General features: G+C 42.3%; 1 protein-coding gene across 1 annotated transcript in view; it reads left to right on the plus strand.

Annotated features, from left to right (window-relative positions):
* Positions 1 to 20399, plus strand: part of NRK (Nik related kinase) — a 348898-nt gene that overhangs the window by 174130 nt on the left and 154369 nt on the right. The window contains exons 13-14 of the mRNA XM_077285205.1: positions 4331 to 4504; positions 18828 to 18893. Of these exons, the coding sequence (XP_077141320.1) occupies positions 4331 to 4504; positions 18828 to 18893 (240 nt within the window). The remainder of the gene's footprint in view (positions 1 to 4330; positions 4505 to 18827; positions 18894 to 20399) is intronic.

Raw genomic sequence — 20399 nt, forward strand, 5'->3', positions numbered from 1 at the left:
CCCCTACCTGTTACAGGGGTTACTGCATCACATATATCACATATCCCCCCCTCTGTTCACACCTGTAGGGTTGAACACCTGTCATACACGTGGGATCACGGGATATGTCATGCACGTTGCCTTGCCCTACCTGTCGAGAGAACCGTCTCAGTCGGTTTTGAGCATCACACAGACCCATCCAGTTGTTGAGTTTACCCCGCCCCCAGCGGTCAACATGTAGGCCTTGAGCTTTGGCCCTTAAGTTACAGTCTGTCCGTGACACCAAACCTTTAGTCAAGTTTGTCTCTTTACTCGACCTTTCTCTCCAGGGTCGCCACCCACGATTGGTACGGACATTAGTCCCACTTACAGTCGAGACTAGCAACTGATCAGAGTCTGACCCTCCATCACTACGTCTACTACTGTACATGTCCTTTTTGTTTCCTTTTCCTTGGGAAGAAGGCGGCCGCCACCTTATGTTCTGCAGCTGTTTATTGACCTGCCGCCCGTACAGTCTTAGCTGCTCTATTTCTCTCAAGTAGGCCACGCGATACTTCAGGAGCATCCGGATATTCGCTAGACTCTCCTTGGACCCGACAACCAGGAATGACACCATCCCATCTTCACCCACCTGGGCCTTGTCTTCAGCCGGAATCCTCAGTCTCTTCACACCGGACACATCCACCATCTCCTGCATCGCTTTTCCAAATCGGCCAGTGAGCTTCACTACCAGAGCTCTGGGCACTTGGACTGTGTCCTCTACCAAGCCCAGATGACTTTGAGCTTTCCTGGCTTGCTCCAAACAACGAGTGGCCTCACCATTCCCCAACAGGACCCTCTGATTCGTGCGGAGGCACCGTAGGTGCATGTCCCTCAGGACAGCCACCCTCTTCACTGTGACTTCCTTAGTAGACAGTACCACCAACTGTTTCGTCTCTAGTGCCCAGTGCACACTAGACGCTTCCACCGCCTTTTTAAAGGCCTCATGCACACCCTCGCGGGTACATGCATCTTGTGCCTCTACGGGTACATCTATCACGCACTTGAAGAGCGGAGTCTCACTTCATTCAAGAACAGATGGATCCTGCCTTGCCATGGACCTTTCCATCAAGACACCTGTCACAACCGGGTGACCATCTTGTTCTGCTTTTAGCGCCAACTCCTCTTCAGCTTTACTCTCATTACCACTCTGGTACTGGCACGAGAAGTCTGCGACCATCACCTCTTTTCCTTGTAGAGGGCCTTTTAGTGCTTCTCTAAGCACTACAATGTCTTCCTTTAGGGTCTGATACACACTTTGCCATCTGAACAGGTGGCCTCTGAGCTCAGAGACTTCCTTCTCCAGCTCATCCACTCTGCGCTCAGCCGCTTGTCTCAGGACCCTTTCTCGTTCGACATGGTCGTTCACCGTCTCTATAACCAATTCCATCTCGCTTCTCCCATCCTCCGGACTGGTGAAACATCCATCACTTGAGGAGGTATTCACTTCCGGCACCATCTCCTTGGTGGCCTCCTCCACTTCCGCACCCTCCGACTCTGCACTGTCAGGGTCGGCCCTCTCTTGCGTCTCAGCGGTGACGTCATTAGGTTCGTCCCTTTTCCCTGGGACTTCAGAGTTCTTCATACACCCCAGGTCCTCAGCATCTTCCGTCAATTCCCCACACGGAGCAACGGGTTCAGCCCCTTTGGCTCTTTTACGTCTCCGTCGACGGGAGGAAGAATTGCCTGAGTCAACCTTATTACACTCTTTTCCACTGGCGTCACCGTCTGAATGGGAGTCGCCACCAATCGTCACCACAGGTCCTGGACCCCGTCCTCCACCCCTCAGCACAGGTCCTGGACCCCGTCCTCCACCCGTCAGCACAGGTCCTGGACCCCGTCCTCCACCTGTCACCATAGGTCCTGGACCCCGTCCTCCACCCGTCAGCACAGGTCCTGGACCCCATCCTCCACCTATCACCATAGGTCCTGGACCCCGTCCTCCACCCGTCACCACAGGTCCTGGACCCCGTCCTCCACCCGTTACCACAGGTCCTGGACCCCGTCCTCCACCCGTTACCACAGGTCCTGGACCCCGTCCTCCACCCGTCAGCACAGGTCCTGGACCCCGTCCTCCACCTGTCACCAGGGCATATGCGCTTGTTACTGGCCATGACTTGTCACAGTCACCCCCAGAATCTGTGTCACACCCCACAGTCTGAGGACCCTGCAAGTCACTCTCTGTCTGGGTGTCAGCTCCACATGTTTTATCCAGCAGACCACTACCAGTCGTATTGTGGCACACTTCAAGTGACGTCAGGTCAGTTAGTTGGGCAGTCGAACCTTTCCCTCTGGTCAGGCCTGCCTTCTCAACCTTACTAACTGACATCCACATTATATCCACAAACACTTCAGCCTTTTCCCACAGTGCTACCAAATCGTGTCCTATTACCATAGGAAACGGCAAGATCGGGTCTACAACCACCTCATGGTATGTGGAAACCTCCGCTGCGACAATGTAGATAGTGGCTACCTGGAGATATTCAGTGTCGCCAGGTGACACAGAATCTCCTGGACGGGTTCTCAGCACAGACGCTTCTCTCCCCGGGTCTATCAACCCTTGCACACACTTTCCATCCAGCCAAAAAGGACGCAGTCGTGACACCTCACTGATTGCCGCCCCTTTTTTGGCTCCGCCCCCTTTCTGGGCAAGTGCTCCGCTTTTTTATACCACCCCGGTTCGAGATTCAGCCCCCCTTCGGGATTCCACCCCTTTTTGGGCCATTACCCCTATTCGGGTTACCGCCCCTTTTTGGGTCTCCGCCCCCTTTTGGGCAACCATCCCCGTTTGGGCCACCGCTCACTATTAGGGATAATCCCTTCCCTGGGATACACCCCGTGGACTCCCCCACGGTACTCAGGCCCCAGTACACACAGTACACCCCAATGTCTCTGGGCTTGTACTGGCCCTTTAAGAGTCTGCACAAAAAGAAAAAAAAATTATTTATTTTTTTCTATGTCACTTTCACCAGCTCCTGCTGGTACCGCCACAGCTCCCGCTGCAGTCACACACAACCGGCACCTCCAGGTGCTGCCAACCACAAGCCACTACAGCTCCGCCTGCTGTGGAACCTCTCGCTGCAACCACGGCTACTCTCCACACGGCTCTGCACGGGTCCACCGCCGCCGCTTGTCACCTTCGTGACCCCGCCGAGTCACAGCAGACGCTTGTCACTTTCGTAACCCCGCCGAGTTACCGCTAGACGCTTGTCACCTTCGTGGCCCTGCCACAGCAATTAACTCCACGTGTGCTAGCGGGATTGTTGCCAAAATTCTCCACCAATTGTAAGGTTTCTCTTACTGAGCGTGTTGGGGGACACTCACTTGGCCGCGATATTCAAGCACACGGGCACGGGTTTATAAAACAAAGCAGTCCATGCGGTTTATTAAGCCTCATAAACCGGGGTGCGCACAGTTCATAACATGAAACACAACAGGCACCAACTGGTGATATTTACTTGCAGCTTCTAACACTTCAGTGTACGGCTTTGCCTCACGGACACTAACACGCTGGTCCTCCCTTAACCAGTTCCCAAGGGAGACCACACAGTTCATAGAACTTCACAAGCACTACCGGCCTGTACGATACCTGACGGGAGCTCCGGCTCCACCTGCTGACTCCTTGCCAGTCCGCACCTCCGGGTAAGCTGCCTTACAGGGATCACCAACTTGCCTGGCCGGCACGCACTAGTCAGTCCAGACCTCACCGAAGGACTCCAGCTTCCCCAGACTCCGTTAACACTCTTCTGGGTAAGCTGCCTAACAGGGATCCCCAACTTGCCTGCCCGGCATACAGTAGTCAGTCCAGACCTCACTGAAGGACTCCAGCTTCCCCAGTTCCACTGTGCACTGCTCCGGGATCCGGTCCTCCTACTAGGACCTCCCACGCCAGCAGGTGCTTTCCAGGAAGCCTCCTCTCAGGCTTCCAACACAGGAACACACCGAGCCCTCAGGAACTCCCTCAGGGATTTTGCACTTGGACCCTCCAGGTCCAACACTGGAACCACACAGGACCATGTGACCCACACCCTGGTCACGTTATGTACCTGTAACCACACCCACAGTAACGGATCACATGGGCTGGTCACGTGATCCTGACATCACTGCAGGTCAATTCTCACAGCCTCAATACAACTCCGTGCACATCCCGGGGAGACCATGCAGCGCCCCCTACCTGTTACAGGGGTTACTGCATCACATATATCACACCCACTATTTATATAGCACAGTTTGTAAATACTGGTTACACACTTACAGCATATTTTATGTGATATTAGCACAATGACAACTTTTTATTTTGCCCTTATGATAGCACCAGAAGAGGGAGCTGGAACTGAGAAAGATCCAAGAATATGAGCCAAGAGCTACAGCTACAGAATGGGAAGAACAGAAAAAAGATGGTAGACGAAGAGATGACAAGAAGCAGATGGATAAAGAGAGATGTGTCCTGGCAGATGTGCATGATGGAAATGTAAAAAAGAAACAGGTAAACAGACTTAATAACTGAATCTACTGAATGCTAACCACTGAATACCCATTTACTGCATGAAATTGTGATGGAGCTACCAAAATTGGCTCACAATATCAAGTTGCAATTTTTTTTGTTAGGGCAATTTTGCATATTCTGACTCTAAGCATATGTGCGCATGACGTCTTTTTCAATGGTTCCTGGAAGCCACCTGATAAAGGCATTAAAAAAAATATTCAATAGCATGAACATACACACAGCAAATCGTTTTGCTATTACTGTGCATTTGTTCCATCCCTAGTCACTTGCTTTTTTAACTGCTTCAGGCTTCAAAAGCTGTTAAGTGGCTAAAAGGGGTGACCTGTATATTCTTTAGATGCTGCCACTATGATATACTGTATGTATATAACTTTTTTTTAAATGGTGGTCGTAAAGTTCCCACGAGAGATGTCCAGAAAGGCGTCAGAATAGATGCTTTGGGGAAATTAACACTTGTGTTTTTCTGACTCTTCTTTTACTTCCAAAGTGATGCAGGAACATCGGTGTCTAAAAGGGTTAGATTCCATGCAAATAGGATAAATGTGGCTAAAATGGCATATTTTAATCATCAATGCTTTAAATTTATTAACAAGTGATTGTTACTGCTGCCTGATAGAAATGTGATCTGTGAGGCTGAATTTTATTCAGATATTGTGGCCAAAATTAGAAGTTTGCTCAACTGTTTTGAGAACTGTTAAAAAAAAAAAAAAAAAAAGAGCGCTTTGCATGCGTCATCCACTCTCAGTGGGTTAGGGACCAGGTCGTAAGTGCTGGTCCCCACAGTGGGACCCACATCTGTCCCACATTTATTGCATGTCCTTGTGATATGCCATAAGTATTTAAAATGTGAATAGCACTTTAACTGCCATCTCCAGTAGATGCAAAATGCATTCCTGAGAAAGATCCATTAGAGGTGCTATTTTTTTTGTGCTGTAACCCACTATTTTGTCTGGATGCTGTATGACTATTTTTATGGATACCCCAACAGAGGATAAGATAATCATCACTTCATTCCTTTATTATTATAGCAGGCTTATTAAAGGGTCGATATTGATTTTAGGATTGCTATTTCCAATATGTGGCAGGAGATTTCCTCTTTCAAGGGGCTATTTGCATATTTAATTTCCCAGAGAAGCATGCATGGCATCAGGTTTGGCTCCAGGTTTTCATGGGCACCAAGCTAAAGAGAATCAGTGGGCCCCTTTAACACATACTACCATGCACAGACTACTATGATGCACAGATACGGCAGAGAAATTTAGGTATAGTACAATGCCAAAGATTTCACTTACTTCTTACATAACATTAGTGATATCTACTGTAGATTCTACAATAGCTCAGAAACCGGACAGTATAGTCCTCCATATAGCATCATGGGCACCACATAGTGCTCCATACAGAATAATGAGCCCCATATAGTGCTCCATACAGTATTATGGGCACCACATAGTGCTCTATACCAAATAAAGAGCCCCATATATTGCTCCATACAGTTTCATGGGCAGCACATAGTGCCCCATACAGAATAATGAGTCCCATACATAGCTCCATCCAGTATTATGGGTTATGTGCACCACATAGTGCTCCATACAGAATAATGAGCCCCATATATTGCTTCACACAGAATAATGGACCCATATAATGCTCCATTCAGTATAATGAGCCATGTATATTGCTCCACATAGTATAATGAACCCCATATATTGCTCCATTCAATATAATGGACCTCATATATTGCTCCATTCAGTATAATGAGCCATGTATATTGCTCCATAGTATAATGAACCCCATATAATGCTCCATACAATATGAGTCCCATATAATGCTCCATACAGTATAATGAGCCCCATATAATGCTCCAAACAGTATAATAAGCACCATATAATGCTCCAAACAGTATAATAAGCGCCATATATTGCTCCATACATAGTGAGCCCTATGTATTGCTCCATACATAATGGGCACAATATAATGCTCCATACAGTATATTATGGGCCCCATATAATGCTACAAACATAATGGACCCCATATAATACTCCATACGATGGACCCCATGTATTGCTCCATATTTAATGGGACCCATATAATGCTCCATACATAATGGGCTCCATATAATGCTCTATACATAATGAGCCCCATATATTGCTCCATGCAGTATATGATGGGCCCCATATAATGCGCCATATATAATGGGCCTCACATAACGCGCCATACATTTATTCCATGCAAACCAAATTTTTTAAGCGAAGCCGGCGAATTTTAATGTAAAAAGATCTGCTCATCTCTATACACTAGTTATCTGGACACATGCAAATCCAGTGATAGTGGTCAGAACTAGCTCCAAAGCCTTGGTTCTTCCCGGCTGTATCTAGTAGTACATACTGATATACGTATATATACAGTATATATATATATATATACATATATATATATATATATATATATATATATATATATATATATATGTATATATCAACACAAATAATCTATTAAAGGCCTTATGTATCAGAGTGATGTGTGCTAGAGGTTATTGACAGACGAACAATATTACAGGACAGAACATTGTGGTGTAAGAGTGCAATAATGACAACTTTTGTCTTCATATCCTAAAGAATTATAGAATATATCAACTATATTACAAAATCTATAATATCATGTTCTTTTACGGGAGAAAAATTTGCCCAATGTTGCTGGACCTTCCGTCTTAAGTAAAACCGATCATTAATATCTCTGACAGATTTTATCTTCAGCAGTCTTTTAACATTAAATTTGCTAACGGTTAAAAGATGGAACAAATGATTTATAACTTGACACTGTAATCAACCTGTATTCAATATATATATATATATATATATATATATATACTGTATATATATATAAAACTTGAACAATATGCAGACAACAGAAAGAAAATTGTATTGCAGACGTTGTATCTTCAAAGCCCTTGGGACACTCACTCACTACCTCCTTCCTGTTTCCTTTTTTTTGATAGATGTTCGTCTGTCACTTCAGCTATCTGTCATCTATCACTGTCGGCCTTGCTAGTCTATTTCACGCTATCTCCTCGTACACTATAACTTTTTACTCTGTTTGTAATGTCAACAACCTGTTCACTCTCATACCAGGGTTGTATGCTTCACTACACTGACACCCAAATCATGAAAAATAGTTGATTAACCAAAAACAGTATTCACAAGTGACAATGTAAAAATGTTCTAATGGGGACATCTGATATGTTGTCAAAATGCCACCCAGTACTTATAGACACAGGAATTAAGAAATGTATAAAAATTATTATTTGAAAATAATTTATCTCAATAGCCCACCTTCACATAGCCATATTAATCTTCACACAGTTGGCTTCCCCTAGAGACATCTGATGAAGTCAGAATTTTATCATCTCACCTGTTGACTAGAGATGAGCGAGCACTAAGATGCTCGCTACTTGAATTCCTAATGATCGGATCCTCATTTCGAGTAACGAGTATAATGGGAGTCAATGGGAAATCCAAACAATTTTCTGGCAGACCTAAAAGGAGGTCTGGGGGGCAGTGAAAATTTTGAAATGGATAGAAAAGGTGTTGAATGGAAGGAAAATGGCATGGGGAAGACCCCTGGAAGCATCTCTGAATCCCAGATCGCTGCTGAGAACAATGGTGTCACACTTTTACTCCACTTTAAAAACTGGCATTAAAACATTTATAATCAGCGATAAATTGTAGTTTACAGAAAAATGAATGTTAAAAAACATTTTTCCTGTATAATGACTTGTATATAAGGCAAAATTTCAAAAGCAGTTATAAAATATAATTTAAGGAAACCAAAAGTGTATTTTTTATTTAAAAAAAAATTGGAAATTTCAGTGTAATTTATGAAGGAAGCAAGAAGTGCCAAAAATTAAGGACTCAGAGGGACTAAGATACACCCTGTATTAGACATAAAGGAGGGCCCCATACACATTCTGTTCAAATTGTAATGTAGCGGTACTCCTACAATCATAAAAGCTCTTCACACAGTGAAAAGCCTGCCTGCCTGTGGTACTTCTACACTCATGAAGGCTTTGCACAAAGTGCAAAGACAGGGAAAAATTATAAGTAGAGTCATCCTCTCATCCATATAAGGCAACTGGCAGGCCTCATACAAATATTGATCATTAAAAACACTTCATGTACAGCTGTCATCTGGTGGAGTGAAAAAGTCGTGTCTAATTCAGGTTTTGTTGATTGTTATCAGAGTGAGCCTGTCAGCACTTTCCGGTGGCACTAGAAACCCGCTCAGACAAGATGCTAGCGCAGGGCAGCACAGCATCTCCAAGACATAGAGGGACAGCTCATGCCAGGTGTCCAGCCTTGGGACCAAATAGCTGAAGTTCGCAGAGTAATTAGGGGGTATGCTGGTATTGCATAAACATGAGACTTAGCTGGGGCAGTGATAGTCTCATGCTAATAAAATACTCATTGTTTTGAAACAACAGCACACAGCCTAATAAGTGACACATCCCTGAAATCAGTGTATTAGCCCCTACTTCATGGTGTTTGCAGATTCCCTTTGAGAAGGCCACAGAAATATGCCTGTATTCATTCAGACATCCACTTGTTTGTGTGTTCTATTTGTGTCTCTTACAGTTAGAACATGTACAGTACCAAATATGGTCTGTGGGGCTATTCAGATGTCAACGTTTTTTTCAAATCACATGTTGAAAAAAAATATGGAGACATGTCTGGTTTTAATCCAAGTCACAGATCAATCTCACTCATTCAAATCAATGGGTCCATTAAACAAAAAAGTCAGAACACATCCATGTGACAGCTAAGTGCTGTTTTTTTCTTGTTTGTTGGGTGGAACAAGAATATTATTTTTTTCTTTATAAGAAAAGCTGATGCCATTCTGAGCAGATAAACCAAAAAAAGGAGGAAAATAATTTTTTCCCGTGTACAAGAAAAAAAATGGATGCCTGAATGAGGCCTTATGCTCATGTGAAATCAGCATAAAGATATTTCTAACATAAACAGGCATGATTCCATAAAGTTGTGATAGGTAAAAGTTCAATTTCTGAGGAATTCTTATATATGTCCTTTGCAGGTAGTAGCAAGTTGTATTGCAGCTAAGGAAAAAACAACTATATTTAAAGCATCTGATATAGCAAGTGAAAGAGCTTGTGAGTGATTTTTTCCCCAAGTGTGTTTTGACTTAAGTGTGTGGCTTGTGATTTCAGAGAGTTTAGGAGGGAATGATTTATAAAGAATCACTATTTACATTTACTTTATTCCTATTTTGTGTAATTCCCATTAGTAATATGTGCTTCTTGATTGACAATGCCATCCAGTGTACATCTTGTCGAATGTATGCACTCTTTGACTAGCCATTTTAGTGTGCATACTGCTGTGTGAGATGTGTACACGTTGTAAATTTGGAAGCCCAGGTAATGGATCTAAGTGAACAGCTGGTGACACTGAGATCCATCGACAAACTGGAAAGGAGTTTGCTGCTCACTGAGCAGATGGCGGGAAAGATCGTAGAATGGAGCTTCAGGACAATGAGGCAGCCAGCCGGGTGACAGAAGGTGAGGTAGAGGGAAGAGTGGCAGGGAGGCTGATCTGGCACACCCCAACAAGTTTGCTAGTGTGCCAAATTTCACTTTGGTAAAATGAAGGCTTAGTGGAGATCTCATCACAATGTACAAATATGAGGGGACAGTACAGAGATATCTTTACGCCTAGGCTTGCAACAGGGACAAGGGGGCATCTGCAACATCTAGCGGAAAAAAGATTAAATCATAAACACAGATTCTTTACTGTAAGAGCAGTGAGACTATGTAACTTTTTGGCATATGACGTCGTAATCGTTGAATCACTACTAAAATTCAAGAAGGGCCTGGATGCCTTTCTTGAAAAATATATAATATTACAGGTTATGGGCTCTAGATTCTGTCGTGGTGAGTTGACCCAAGGACCTATTGGTGTCAGTAAGGAATTTGTCCCTTAATTTGGAGTTATTAGCATCTGGCCCATGGGGTTTTTGCCTTACTCAACATGTTAGGCTATAGGTTGAACTTGATGGATTAAGTCTACTTTCAATCTAAAAAAAACCAAAACATTTAACTATCAGGGAAGTGGGAAATCCATGACCTCAGAAGATCGATTCATAAAGTTCTTGTGTGTGGCTCTCTCTATTGAAATAAAAAAGATCTGAGGAAAAGAGACTAGTGATGTGGATTGGTGCCGTACATGGAGCATAAATTACCTGTATATAGCCAAATTGTTTGGGAAAAGACACTTAACTTACAGAAGGAGATTAAAGATGGTACAGTTGAGTGTATAAAAACAACAAAAGAGCCAAACTGAAATGCAATGCTAGCGGCTTCTTCTTCGGAGAAAGGATTGCTTCACATAATAATATCATCACAGCACTTTACTAATTACAATAATTTTATTTAAAGTTTTAGTTAAGTTCTTTAAGAAACCTAATTATTGCCGGCTGACGTAATGTTATTAAAAATGTTTTTTCATCGTCTTTGCGCTTAATACCCCTTCAGAAATGAAACTATCCATATTCGCACAATAACATTTTAGCTTGTATCTAATTGTAACATTTGTTTTCATATTCCCTTATTTATTAGAATTCATAAAAATCTTTAATTACTTTCATTAATTTATTTCCGGAGTAATGATTTATTTGTTATATGTGATAATACCTCTTTTTATTTAACCACATACGACCTGGTATTTAGTTTTACGCGTAAACTCTTTTTATATTGAAACAATATATTGTATGTGCTGAACTGTAACATTTATAATACGTTAAATGATTAGAACTGATGAAAAAGTGGCGTTTGTTCTAATGGAAAAACATTAGGTAAAACATTAAGCCGCCAAATGACCCATCTAAAATGGAAGAAAATATAGGATACATACTTAAAAATATAGATATACAGTATCACCAGACTTACAAAATAAAAAAGAGCATTTCCAAAGGGTTATTAGTAGTGTTGAGCATTCCGATGCTGCAAGTATCGGGTATCGGCCGATACTTGCTGTATCGGAATTCCGATACCGGGATTCCGATACTCTTGTGGTATCGGGCATCGGGTATCGGAACAACATTAATGTTAAAATGTGTAAAATAGAGAATTAAAATAAAAAATATCGCTATACTCACCTGTCCGACGCAGCCGGGACCTCAGCGCAGGAACCGGCAGCGTTGTTTGTTTAAAATTCCCGCTTTTACATGGTTACGCGAAGTCCCGGCTTGTGATTGGTCAGGGCGGCCATGTTGCCGGGCCGCGGACCAATCACAGCAAGCCGTGACGAAAATACGTCACGGCTTGCTGTGATTGGTCCGCGTCCCGGCAACATGGCCGCCATTAACCAATCACAAGCCGTGACGTCACGGGAGGCTGGAAACGCGCTCATTTTAAAAAGGGCGCGTGTCCAGCCTCCCGTGACGTCACGGCTTGTGATTGGTTGCGTCGCGGTCAACCAATCACAAGCCGGGAGGCTGGACACGCGCCCATTTCAAAATGAGCGCGTCCAGCCTCCCGGCTTGTGATTGGTTGATCGCGGCGCAACCAATCACAAGCCGTGACGTCACGGGAGGCTGGACACGCGCCCATTTCAAAATGAGCGCGTCCAGCCTCCCGGCTTGTGATTGGTTGATCGCGGCGCAACCAATCACAAGCCGTGACGTCACGGGAGGCTGGACACGCGCCCATTTCAAAATGAGCGCGTCCAGCCTCCCGGCTTGTGATTGGTTGATCGCGGCGCAACCAATCACAAGCCGTGACGTCACGGGAGGCTGGACACGCGCCCATTTTAAAATGAGCGCGTGTCCAGCCTCCCGTGACGTCCCGGCTTGTGATTGGTCAGGGCGGCCATATTGCCGGGACGCGGACCAATCACAGCAAGCCGTGACGTAATTTCGTCACGGCTTGCTGTGATTGGTCCGCGTCCCGGCAACATGGCCGACCTGACCAATCACAAGCCGGGAATTCACGTAACCAAGTAATAGCGCGATTTTTAAACAAACAACGCTGCCGGTTCCCTCGCTGAAGTCCCGGCTGCGTCGGACAGGTGAGTATAGCGATATTTTTTATTTTAATTCTTTCTTTTACACATTTATATGGTTCCCAGGGCCTGAAGGAGAGTTTCCTCTCCTTCAGACCCTGGGAACCATCAGGGATACCGTCCGATACATGAGTCCCATTGACTTGTATTGGTATCGGGTATCGGTATCGGATTGGATTCCGATACTGTGACGGTATCGGCCGATACTTTCCGATACCGATACTTTCAAGTATCGGACGGTATCGCTCAACACTAGTTATTAGTAGTGTTGAGCGATACCGTCCGATACTTGAAAGTATCGGTATCGGAAAGTATCGGCCGATACCGTCACAGTATCGGAATCCAATCCGATACCGATACCCGATACCAATACAAGTCAATGGGACTCATGTATCGGACGGTATCCCTGATGGTTCCCAGGGTCTGAAGGAGAGGAAACTCTCCTTCAGGCCCTGGGAACCATATAAATGTGTAAAAGAAAGAATTAAAATAAAAAATATCGCTATACTCACCTGTCCGACGCAGCCGGGACTTCAGCGAGGGAACCGGCAGCGTTGTTTGTTTAAAAATCGCGCTATTACTTGGTTACGTGAATTCCCGGCTTGTGATTGGTCAGGTCGGCCATGTTGCCGGGACGCGGACCAATCACAGCAAGCCGTGACGAAATTACGTCACGGCTTGCTGTGATTGGTCCGCGTCCCGGCAATATGGCCGCCCTGACCAATCACAAGCCGGGACGTCACGGGAGGCTGGACACGCGCTCATTTTAAAATGGGCGCGTGTCCAGCCTCCCGTGACGTCACGGCTTGTGATTGGTTGCGCCGCGATCAACCAATCACAAGCCGGGAGGCTGGACGCGCTCATTTTGAAATGGGCGCGTGTCCAGCCTCCCGTGACGTCACGGCTTGTGATTGGTTGCGCCGCGATCAACCAATCACAAGCCGGGAGGCTGGACGCGCTCATTTTGAAATGGGCGCGTGTCCAGCCTCCCGTGACGTCACGGCTTGTGATTGGTTGCGCCGCGATCAACCAATCACAAGCCGGGAGGCTGGACGCGCTCATTTTGAAATGGGCGCGTGTCCAGCCTCCCGGCTTGTGATTGGTTGACCGCGACGCAACCAATCACAAGCCGTGACGTCACGGGAGGCTGGACACGCGCCCTTTTTAAAATGAGCGCGTTTCCAGCCTCCCGTGACGTCACGGCTTGTGATTGGTTAATGGCGGCCATGTTGCCGGGACGCGGACCAATCACAGCAAGCCGTGACGTATTTTCGTCACGGCTTGCTGTGATTGGTCCGCGGCCCGGCAACATGGCCGCCCTGACCAATCACAAGCCGGGACTTCGCGTAACCATGTAAAAGCGGGAATTTTAAACAAACAACGCTGCCGGTTCCTGCGCTGAGGTCCCGGCTGCGTCGGACAGGTGAGTATAGCGATATTTTTTATTTTAATTCTCTATTTTACACATTTTAACATTAATGTTGTTCCGATACCCGATGCCCGATACCACAAGAGTATCGGAATCCCGGTATCGGAATTCCGATACAGCAAGTATCGGCCGATACCCGATACTTGCAGCATCGGAATGCTCAACACTAGTTATTAGTGAATAGGCAGGCTAAAAGCTTCATAAGGGTTTATGTTGGGCAGCACAATATGATAGATGTTACATTTTAGAACCAAGCAAATACACATCATTTGATAGAATGTCAGTTACGTCCGAAGCATGGTCTTCAGGGCGTTACGTCACGAGAGCCCCACCAAAGCCATTGCCATCGTTGCTGCATTGGCGCCCGCATTGGAGGTGTGTATATGCTGTTGTTTTAAGGGAGAATTTATAGCAATTGAGAATGGGTTGTCTGAGTAGTGTTTTAATTTTTCAAGTTACTTATCGTTTTCATCTTGTGGAATTCATTGCCGTTTTCCAAATTGTTAAAAATGGCTCACTTAGTTAATTAATTTTGCGTAAAATCAAAAATAGTCTTTTTTTTGTCTTTGACCTGTTTTGTAATTTTCCAGCACAAAAAACGTTGCTCGTTTCATAAAATGGCAGAAAATGTGTGCCACAATATCAGTCGTAAATAAAATCACTCTAATTTGTAACGTTTAAAAAAGTTGCTATTGATCAATCAGATGAAAACATCTGAAAACTCCAAATTCCATTTATAATGGCATATCTAAAAAAAAAAGGCAAAAATAGAAAATAGACTTTAAAAAAGTACAAAAGAAGAATTAGGTGCAAATGAAAAACAAGCAATAAAACACCAAAACCAGACAAAAATGAGACAAATGCAATAATGAATCAGGTCCATAATGTCCACTAAATGTGACAATAGCTTTAGAGGAGAGTCACTACTATGTGCATCCACCTACTGTGGTGGCCCAGTGTAAGAATATAAGCGCTCAGTGAACAAGTACTTCTTAGTTTTTCATATGAGCCTACAAGCCAAAGCTGAATCGTGTGTAGTAGAATGAAAAGCTAGTACCACTTTACAAAAGAAATTACCGTAATGCCCCTTCATCTATAGTTTGGCCTCCTTCAGTTATTTCTAGGCCATTAATCAGACATCTATAGTTCAATGTGTACCTGACGCTTTCTCCTACATGATGACAGTGGTTTTTTTTTTAGTTTGACCATGTATTTTGAGTTATTGAGCTATATATTTTGAGTTTGACAGTATGTTCCGCTTACACCTTACCCACCAAAGGACCCTCTAGTGGATTAGTATTCTAAGGTGATAAAATGGACCACCATGGCAATGCCAACTGGGGGTAAATACTACCTGGAAGAAAAAATAAAGCTTCAGAAATTTCCTTTTAGTAGAAACAAGCAAATAGAGACTGGAATATGAGCCATAATAATTATTTCTGCATAAGGGCCCGCCCAAAAACCTAGTAAGACTCTGACCATGCTACTTATTAGTTCACTACATGTTGGATATCTCATTCATGCTTATTTCCCTCATATTGTTTAACATGTCATTTAAAAAAAAATGGCTAAAGAACATAGATAAAGTTTCACTATCACCTATGGCACAGCTAGATATGTCGTAATCCATAGACTCCAACCATTTTGTACAGAGAGGATGACGCATGGGTAATTACTATCCAATAAAGTGAATTGAAGAAAACAGTTAAGATTTTTTTTTTCTGCAGGGAATAAGGACTACGGATTCTTCTACACTGGAGGAGTGTTGGACCCCAAAATGACTCCTTTAAATATACAAAATATGCCGGGAAACATGAATCAGTCACTGGCTAGATGATATTGGACTCTGAAATGCTGCGGCAAATGCATTCAAGAGCCAGCAGAGTTGTGGACCAAGCAGCATGGGTGACTAGTTGGACAGGTGGGGTCCTGGCAGCTTCTTTCCTCCCACTGCCAGTATCTGACAGGTTTCTTCCTATGCACACATGCAGTGAGAGACCTTTCACCTGTCCTACAAGTCTCCAATCCCTTGCAGTATTTATCAGCTGTCCCTTTAACCAGTGCTTATGGCCAGCATTAATGACTATATTCCCATACAAGATACAGCAATAATGCTAACAATGACCCTTTTTAAAAATAATTATAACATTTCCTGGGTCTGTTTTGTCTCGTATCTTCACAAGAGTCAATGGTCATTTGGAAAATTCATTAATGATGTAATTCAAATCTTATGGGCCGTAACATATTAGGCATTAAACTAGGAGAATTTTTTTAGGTTTGATATAAAATTAGCAATAGCCAGTGAATGCATAAAAAAAGTATTGAAATGTGAAAAGGATTTCAAAATTCAATAAAAGTACAGTATATATATTTAAGCTTTCACATTAACGGAACTGAGAATAGATATAACGGTACAAGCTGTCCTCAATGTACAGTTCTTTGAATCTTTGCCTTATGAACAGAACAATGAAAGTGTCCCCTCTATTTATAAGTCTTAGCCAAATCTAAAATAGCTTCATGTTACAAGAAGGGCAATTCTCCTGTGTTGTGCTGTAGTCTATCGGTCCATAGTGTAACCGAGTAAGGCCACATTCTCTTGGTTGCAAGACTTAGACCCTTACACACATAAGCAGGGTTGCCAACGTTGCCCTATTCATAAAAATGTTTTAAGGCATCTGTGACTTTTTTTTTAAGCTGAAGAAATTGATACAGATTAGTTGGCAACCTTGACCCGAATAAATTGTGGTTCAAGTAAACCAAAACAAAGGTGGTAGAGGTCAGTGGTGACCCATGTTTAGTTCTCATGAACCATGGAGAAGAGAGGTCTGGGTCTTAGGACCACATTACAGACATCTGCATGGGATCCAAGGAGTAGCATTTCTCCTTGTGGAGACTGACATGTCAAGAGTTGTAGTCCTCTTCCTCTCTGAAGAGACAATTTGCAGACATCTGGATGAAACCTGAATGTAACCTAGTCTGACCAAAGTCAGTCAAACTATATTTGGATATTGTAGTTGCTTAAACTCCACAACCACCAGAATAATGGAGCTTGATATTGAAGGTTTCTACTTCTAGTCTGCATTAAAATGCCTTTTCTTATAAATCTGAGTATTGGAAGCCTGGATGGATACTTTATAAGAAGTGCACAACAGGTTGTTCTTTTTAAAAATGCTAAGCTCTCTCATGCATTATCATCTCTACTTGCGCTTCCATTAATATGTTGACTACTTAAAATTCTCTGTCTACCCATCAACCATTTTCTCATTTTTACATTAGTAACAAAAGCAGACATTCGGTGGCATGTAATAACTCCAGTGAATAAGGCCAGATCCACACAGTATCATTCTTTTTGTATTACTTTTAATCATACCATATTTTCAAGTTCTAACCCCTTGAAGAAAAAAATATAATTCATTTTTTTCCTCCTTGATGTTCAAGAGCCATAACTTTATTTTTTACTTTTCCATTTAAATAGTCATATGAGCGCTATTTTACAATATAATTTACTGTAAAATGGGCAAAAAAATACAAATCAGTTGGAATAAAAAAAAAAAAGAAAAGAAAAAGAAACTATTCCAATATATACGGTATATTATATATACACACACACACTTTTTTATGACGTTCACTTTGTGGTAAACAAGACCCGTAAACTTTGTTCTACAAGTCAATATGGTTTTGAGGATACCAAATATATATAGATTTATTTTTACCATCTCTTCATTCAAATTTTTTTTTTGCAAGGTGAAGTGATCAATAACAGCAATTCTACCATTCCAGATTTTTTTTCTTCTGTGTTGCTGTTCAAAGCATATGCAATAAATATTTTGATATTGCATTAGTTTGGACAATTTTGCACTCAGCGATTTAATTTTTTTTTAGATTTTGCTTTTCAGGAAAAAAGGGAGTGATTTAAGGTTTTTTTTTTTATATATTGAGGATTTTTTTATTATTTTATAAAAAATAAAATATTTTTAAATCCTTTTTCATTTTTTTAAATTAGTTCTAATGAGTTAGACACTTCATCTTTTAGTAAAGTCCTAGCTGCCATGACAAAGCCTTCGGCACACCGAAATCACGTCCCGGGGATTCCCAAGGGGTAATAGAAGACACACACACTATTTCTTGACGCTTCAATGTCACTGTCATTGTTGGCAATGGTATCTAAGAGGTTAAACTAGCTTCAATCACAGCAATCACTCTGGGTATCGTCTATGTAGGATATGTTCCTGTGCTGTATGGAGCGGGCTTAACTCCTGAGCCTGTTCCATACATGCAGTGTGTCCCTGGATGGTGAAGAGCATCAAGGGGATAAAAGGGTGTGTAAAATGTCATCTATTATGAAACACACAAAATAAAATACAGTAAAGCCATATGTTAATACACATGACTTTATCATTAGGCTTCACATCCAATTTTTTAATGCTGCAGTTTCCATTATTCAAGTTGATGGGGAAAAGCCACAGTGAAAGCATGCAGATTTTGGCTGCATTGTGTGAATAAGATACTGTATTTCCATGACAAAGCCACAAAAAATAAGTATGTGTGAAGTATCCTAACAGTTCCTATTTCCAGTTCCAAAGAGACACCGATGAGTCTTTTAAAAATATTTTTCAGCATGCTGTCCTTGCTTTGCTGGGAAGTACAGAAAATGCGAGTGTGACTTCAGAAATAGGTCATGGTAATAAGTTTTGGGAGAGGAACGCATAAATGTGGAGCTGTTGTACAGACGCAGTCATTTGGTTTCGTATTTATCTGAAATGTAGTTACAAAATCAATTTGAATTGCTGATTTAATTTTCACTTTACAGCATGAGGATCTCAAGCAGAAAACTGATGGAAAAACCACCCAAACTGGAAGCTCTTCATCTCAGATGGTAAAGATTACTATGATGGACAAGAATACATTACAACTACCAGATTTCTTATATTTCTCTGTGCTCAGAGTTGGTAGTGTCATTGCAACTTGCATCCATGAAAGGATTACTTTTGATTTAACATAAAACACGACAATAGGGATTCTCGGTTATGAATTATGGACCACAGAAAATTGAGAGGTCATGGAAGGTAAAGCGTACAGCAGCTAATGGTCTATGAAGACTCATGCACAAGTTGTCCATAGAAGGTGAAGCGAATAGACTCTACTGGCCTCCATAAATACACATTCCCAGAAAAAGAAATGGGTTTTCTCATCTTCTATTTTCAGGAATGCACTGCTCCTCTGCCATCTTAGCTTCCTGCTTTCCGGGGGGCAGTGTGCTCTTGATACCTGATAGTGGTTTGGTTGAGCCACTTGTCCAAATTTTGGGCTCTTCGATTCTGCAAGAAGTTAATTTTGCCTCTGCATCATCGGAGGAGCACAGAGCCACTGAAGCTGGCCAGATCCAACAATTTGGCCAGCTTCAGAGCTGCACTTACAAGCGGATTAGCAAAGAGCTTGAAAGCACTGTGCTCCTTGCCTAGGATACCAGCCATGGCTTACAGACTGTAATGGTGGCTGATAACCTAGACAACAATTAGTAAAATCTATTATTCAAGATTCCTCCATTCTTGAGAACAGACAGAATTTGTAATAAGAGGTAAATTGCAAAGTTGCTTGTTTTTACACACACTTTGCAATTTTACCCATGTAAGAAGAAGAGACGACCCCTTTAATTTCCTTTTCTAAACACAAAGTCTCAATCCTTTTTGCAACAAAATCTTATCCTAAAACGAACACCTAAAATGTATTGCAAAGTAAACAATGTTTTTTCCAAAAAGCAACCATTCACAGTCTATTTTATGGCTTAATGGCAGATGATTATTTTGGGAAACACCTTTTCAGTCCACTTGTTCCCATCTTCAGAATTTTCTCAGTGCTCACATTTCTCTTATATTACTTTACAAATGCTAGTGAAAAAGGAAAGTGTCTTTCACTGACTAATCCAATTGAAGTGAGAAAAAAATATATTATTAAGATATAACTTTTAAAAATATATATTTAAAACATTCCCTTTAATATTAATGTAAGGAATTTAAAAAAAAAAAAAAAATATATATATATATATATATATATATATATATATATATATTTAATATTTAGTAAACCGCAATAATTGTGGTATTTTCTGTTGGGCCTGCGGTTCCAGGACTGGAACATCCTACTTTATCTGATCCAAAATTCTTTTTCAGTAGAGGCATATTTTCCTTTCTTGCCTTTACAATTATGGGTAAATCCAGCTCTTCAGTGTGTCATATAATCTGCCTCATAATTTAATTATTTAATCTACAACCCTTTTAAATGATCATTTGAGCAGTCCTAGGGGGAATTAACTAATTGTAACATCTATTAGCTGAGGGAATCAGTTACACATTCCAGTTTTATGAATAACAAGGGCACATTT

Source organism: Ranitomeya variabilis, chromosome 2, assembly GCF_051348905.1.
Source record: "Ranitomeya variabilis isolate aRanVar5 chromosome 2, aRanVar5.hap1, whole genome shotgun sequence".
Lineage (NCBI taxonomy): Eukaryota > Metazoa > Chordata > Amphibia > Anura > Dendrobatidae > Ranitomeya > Ranitomeya variabilis.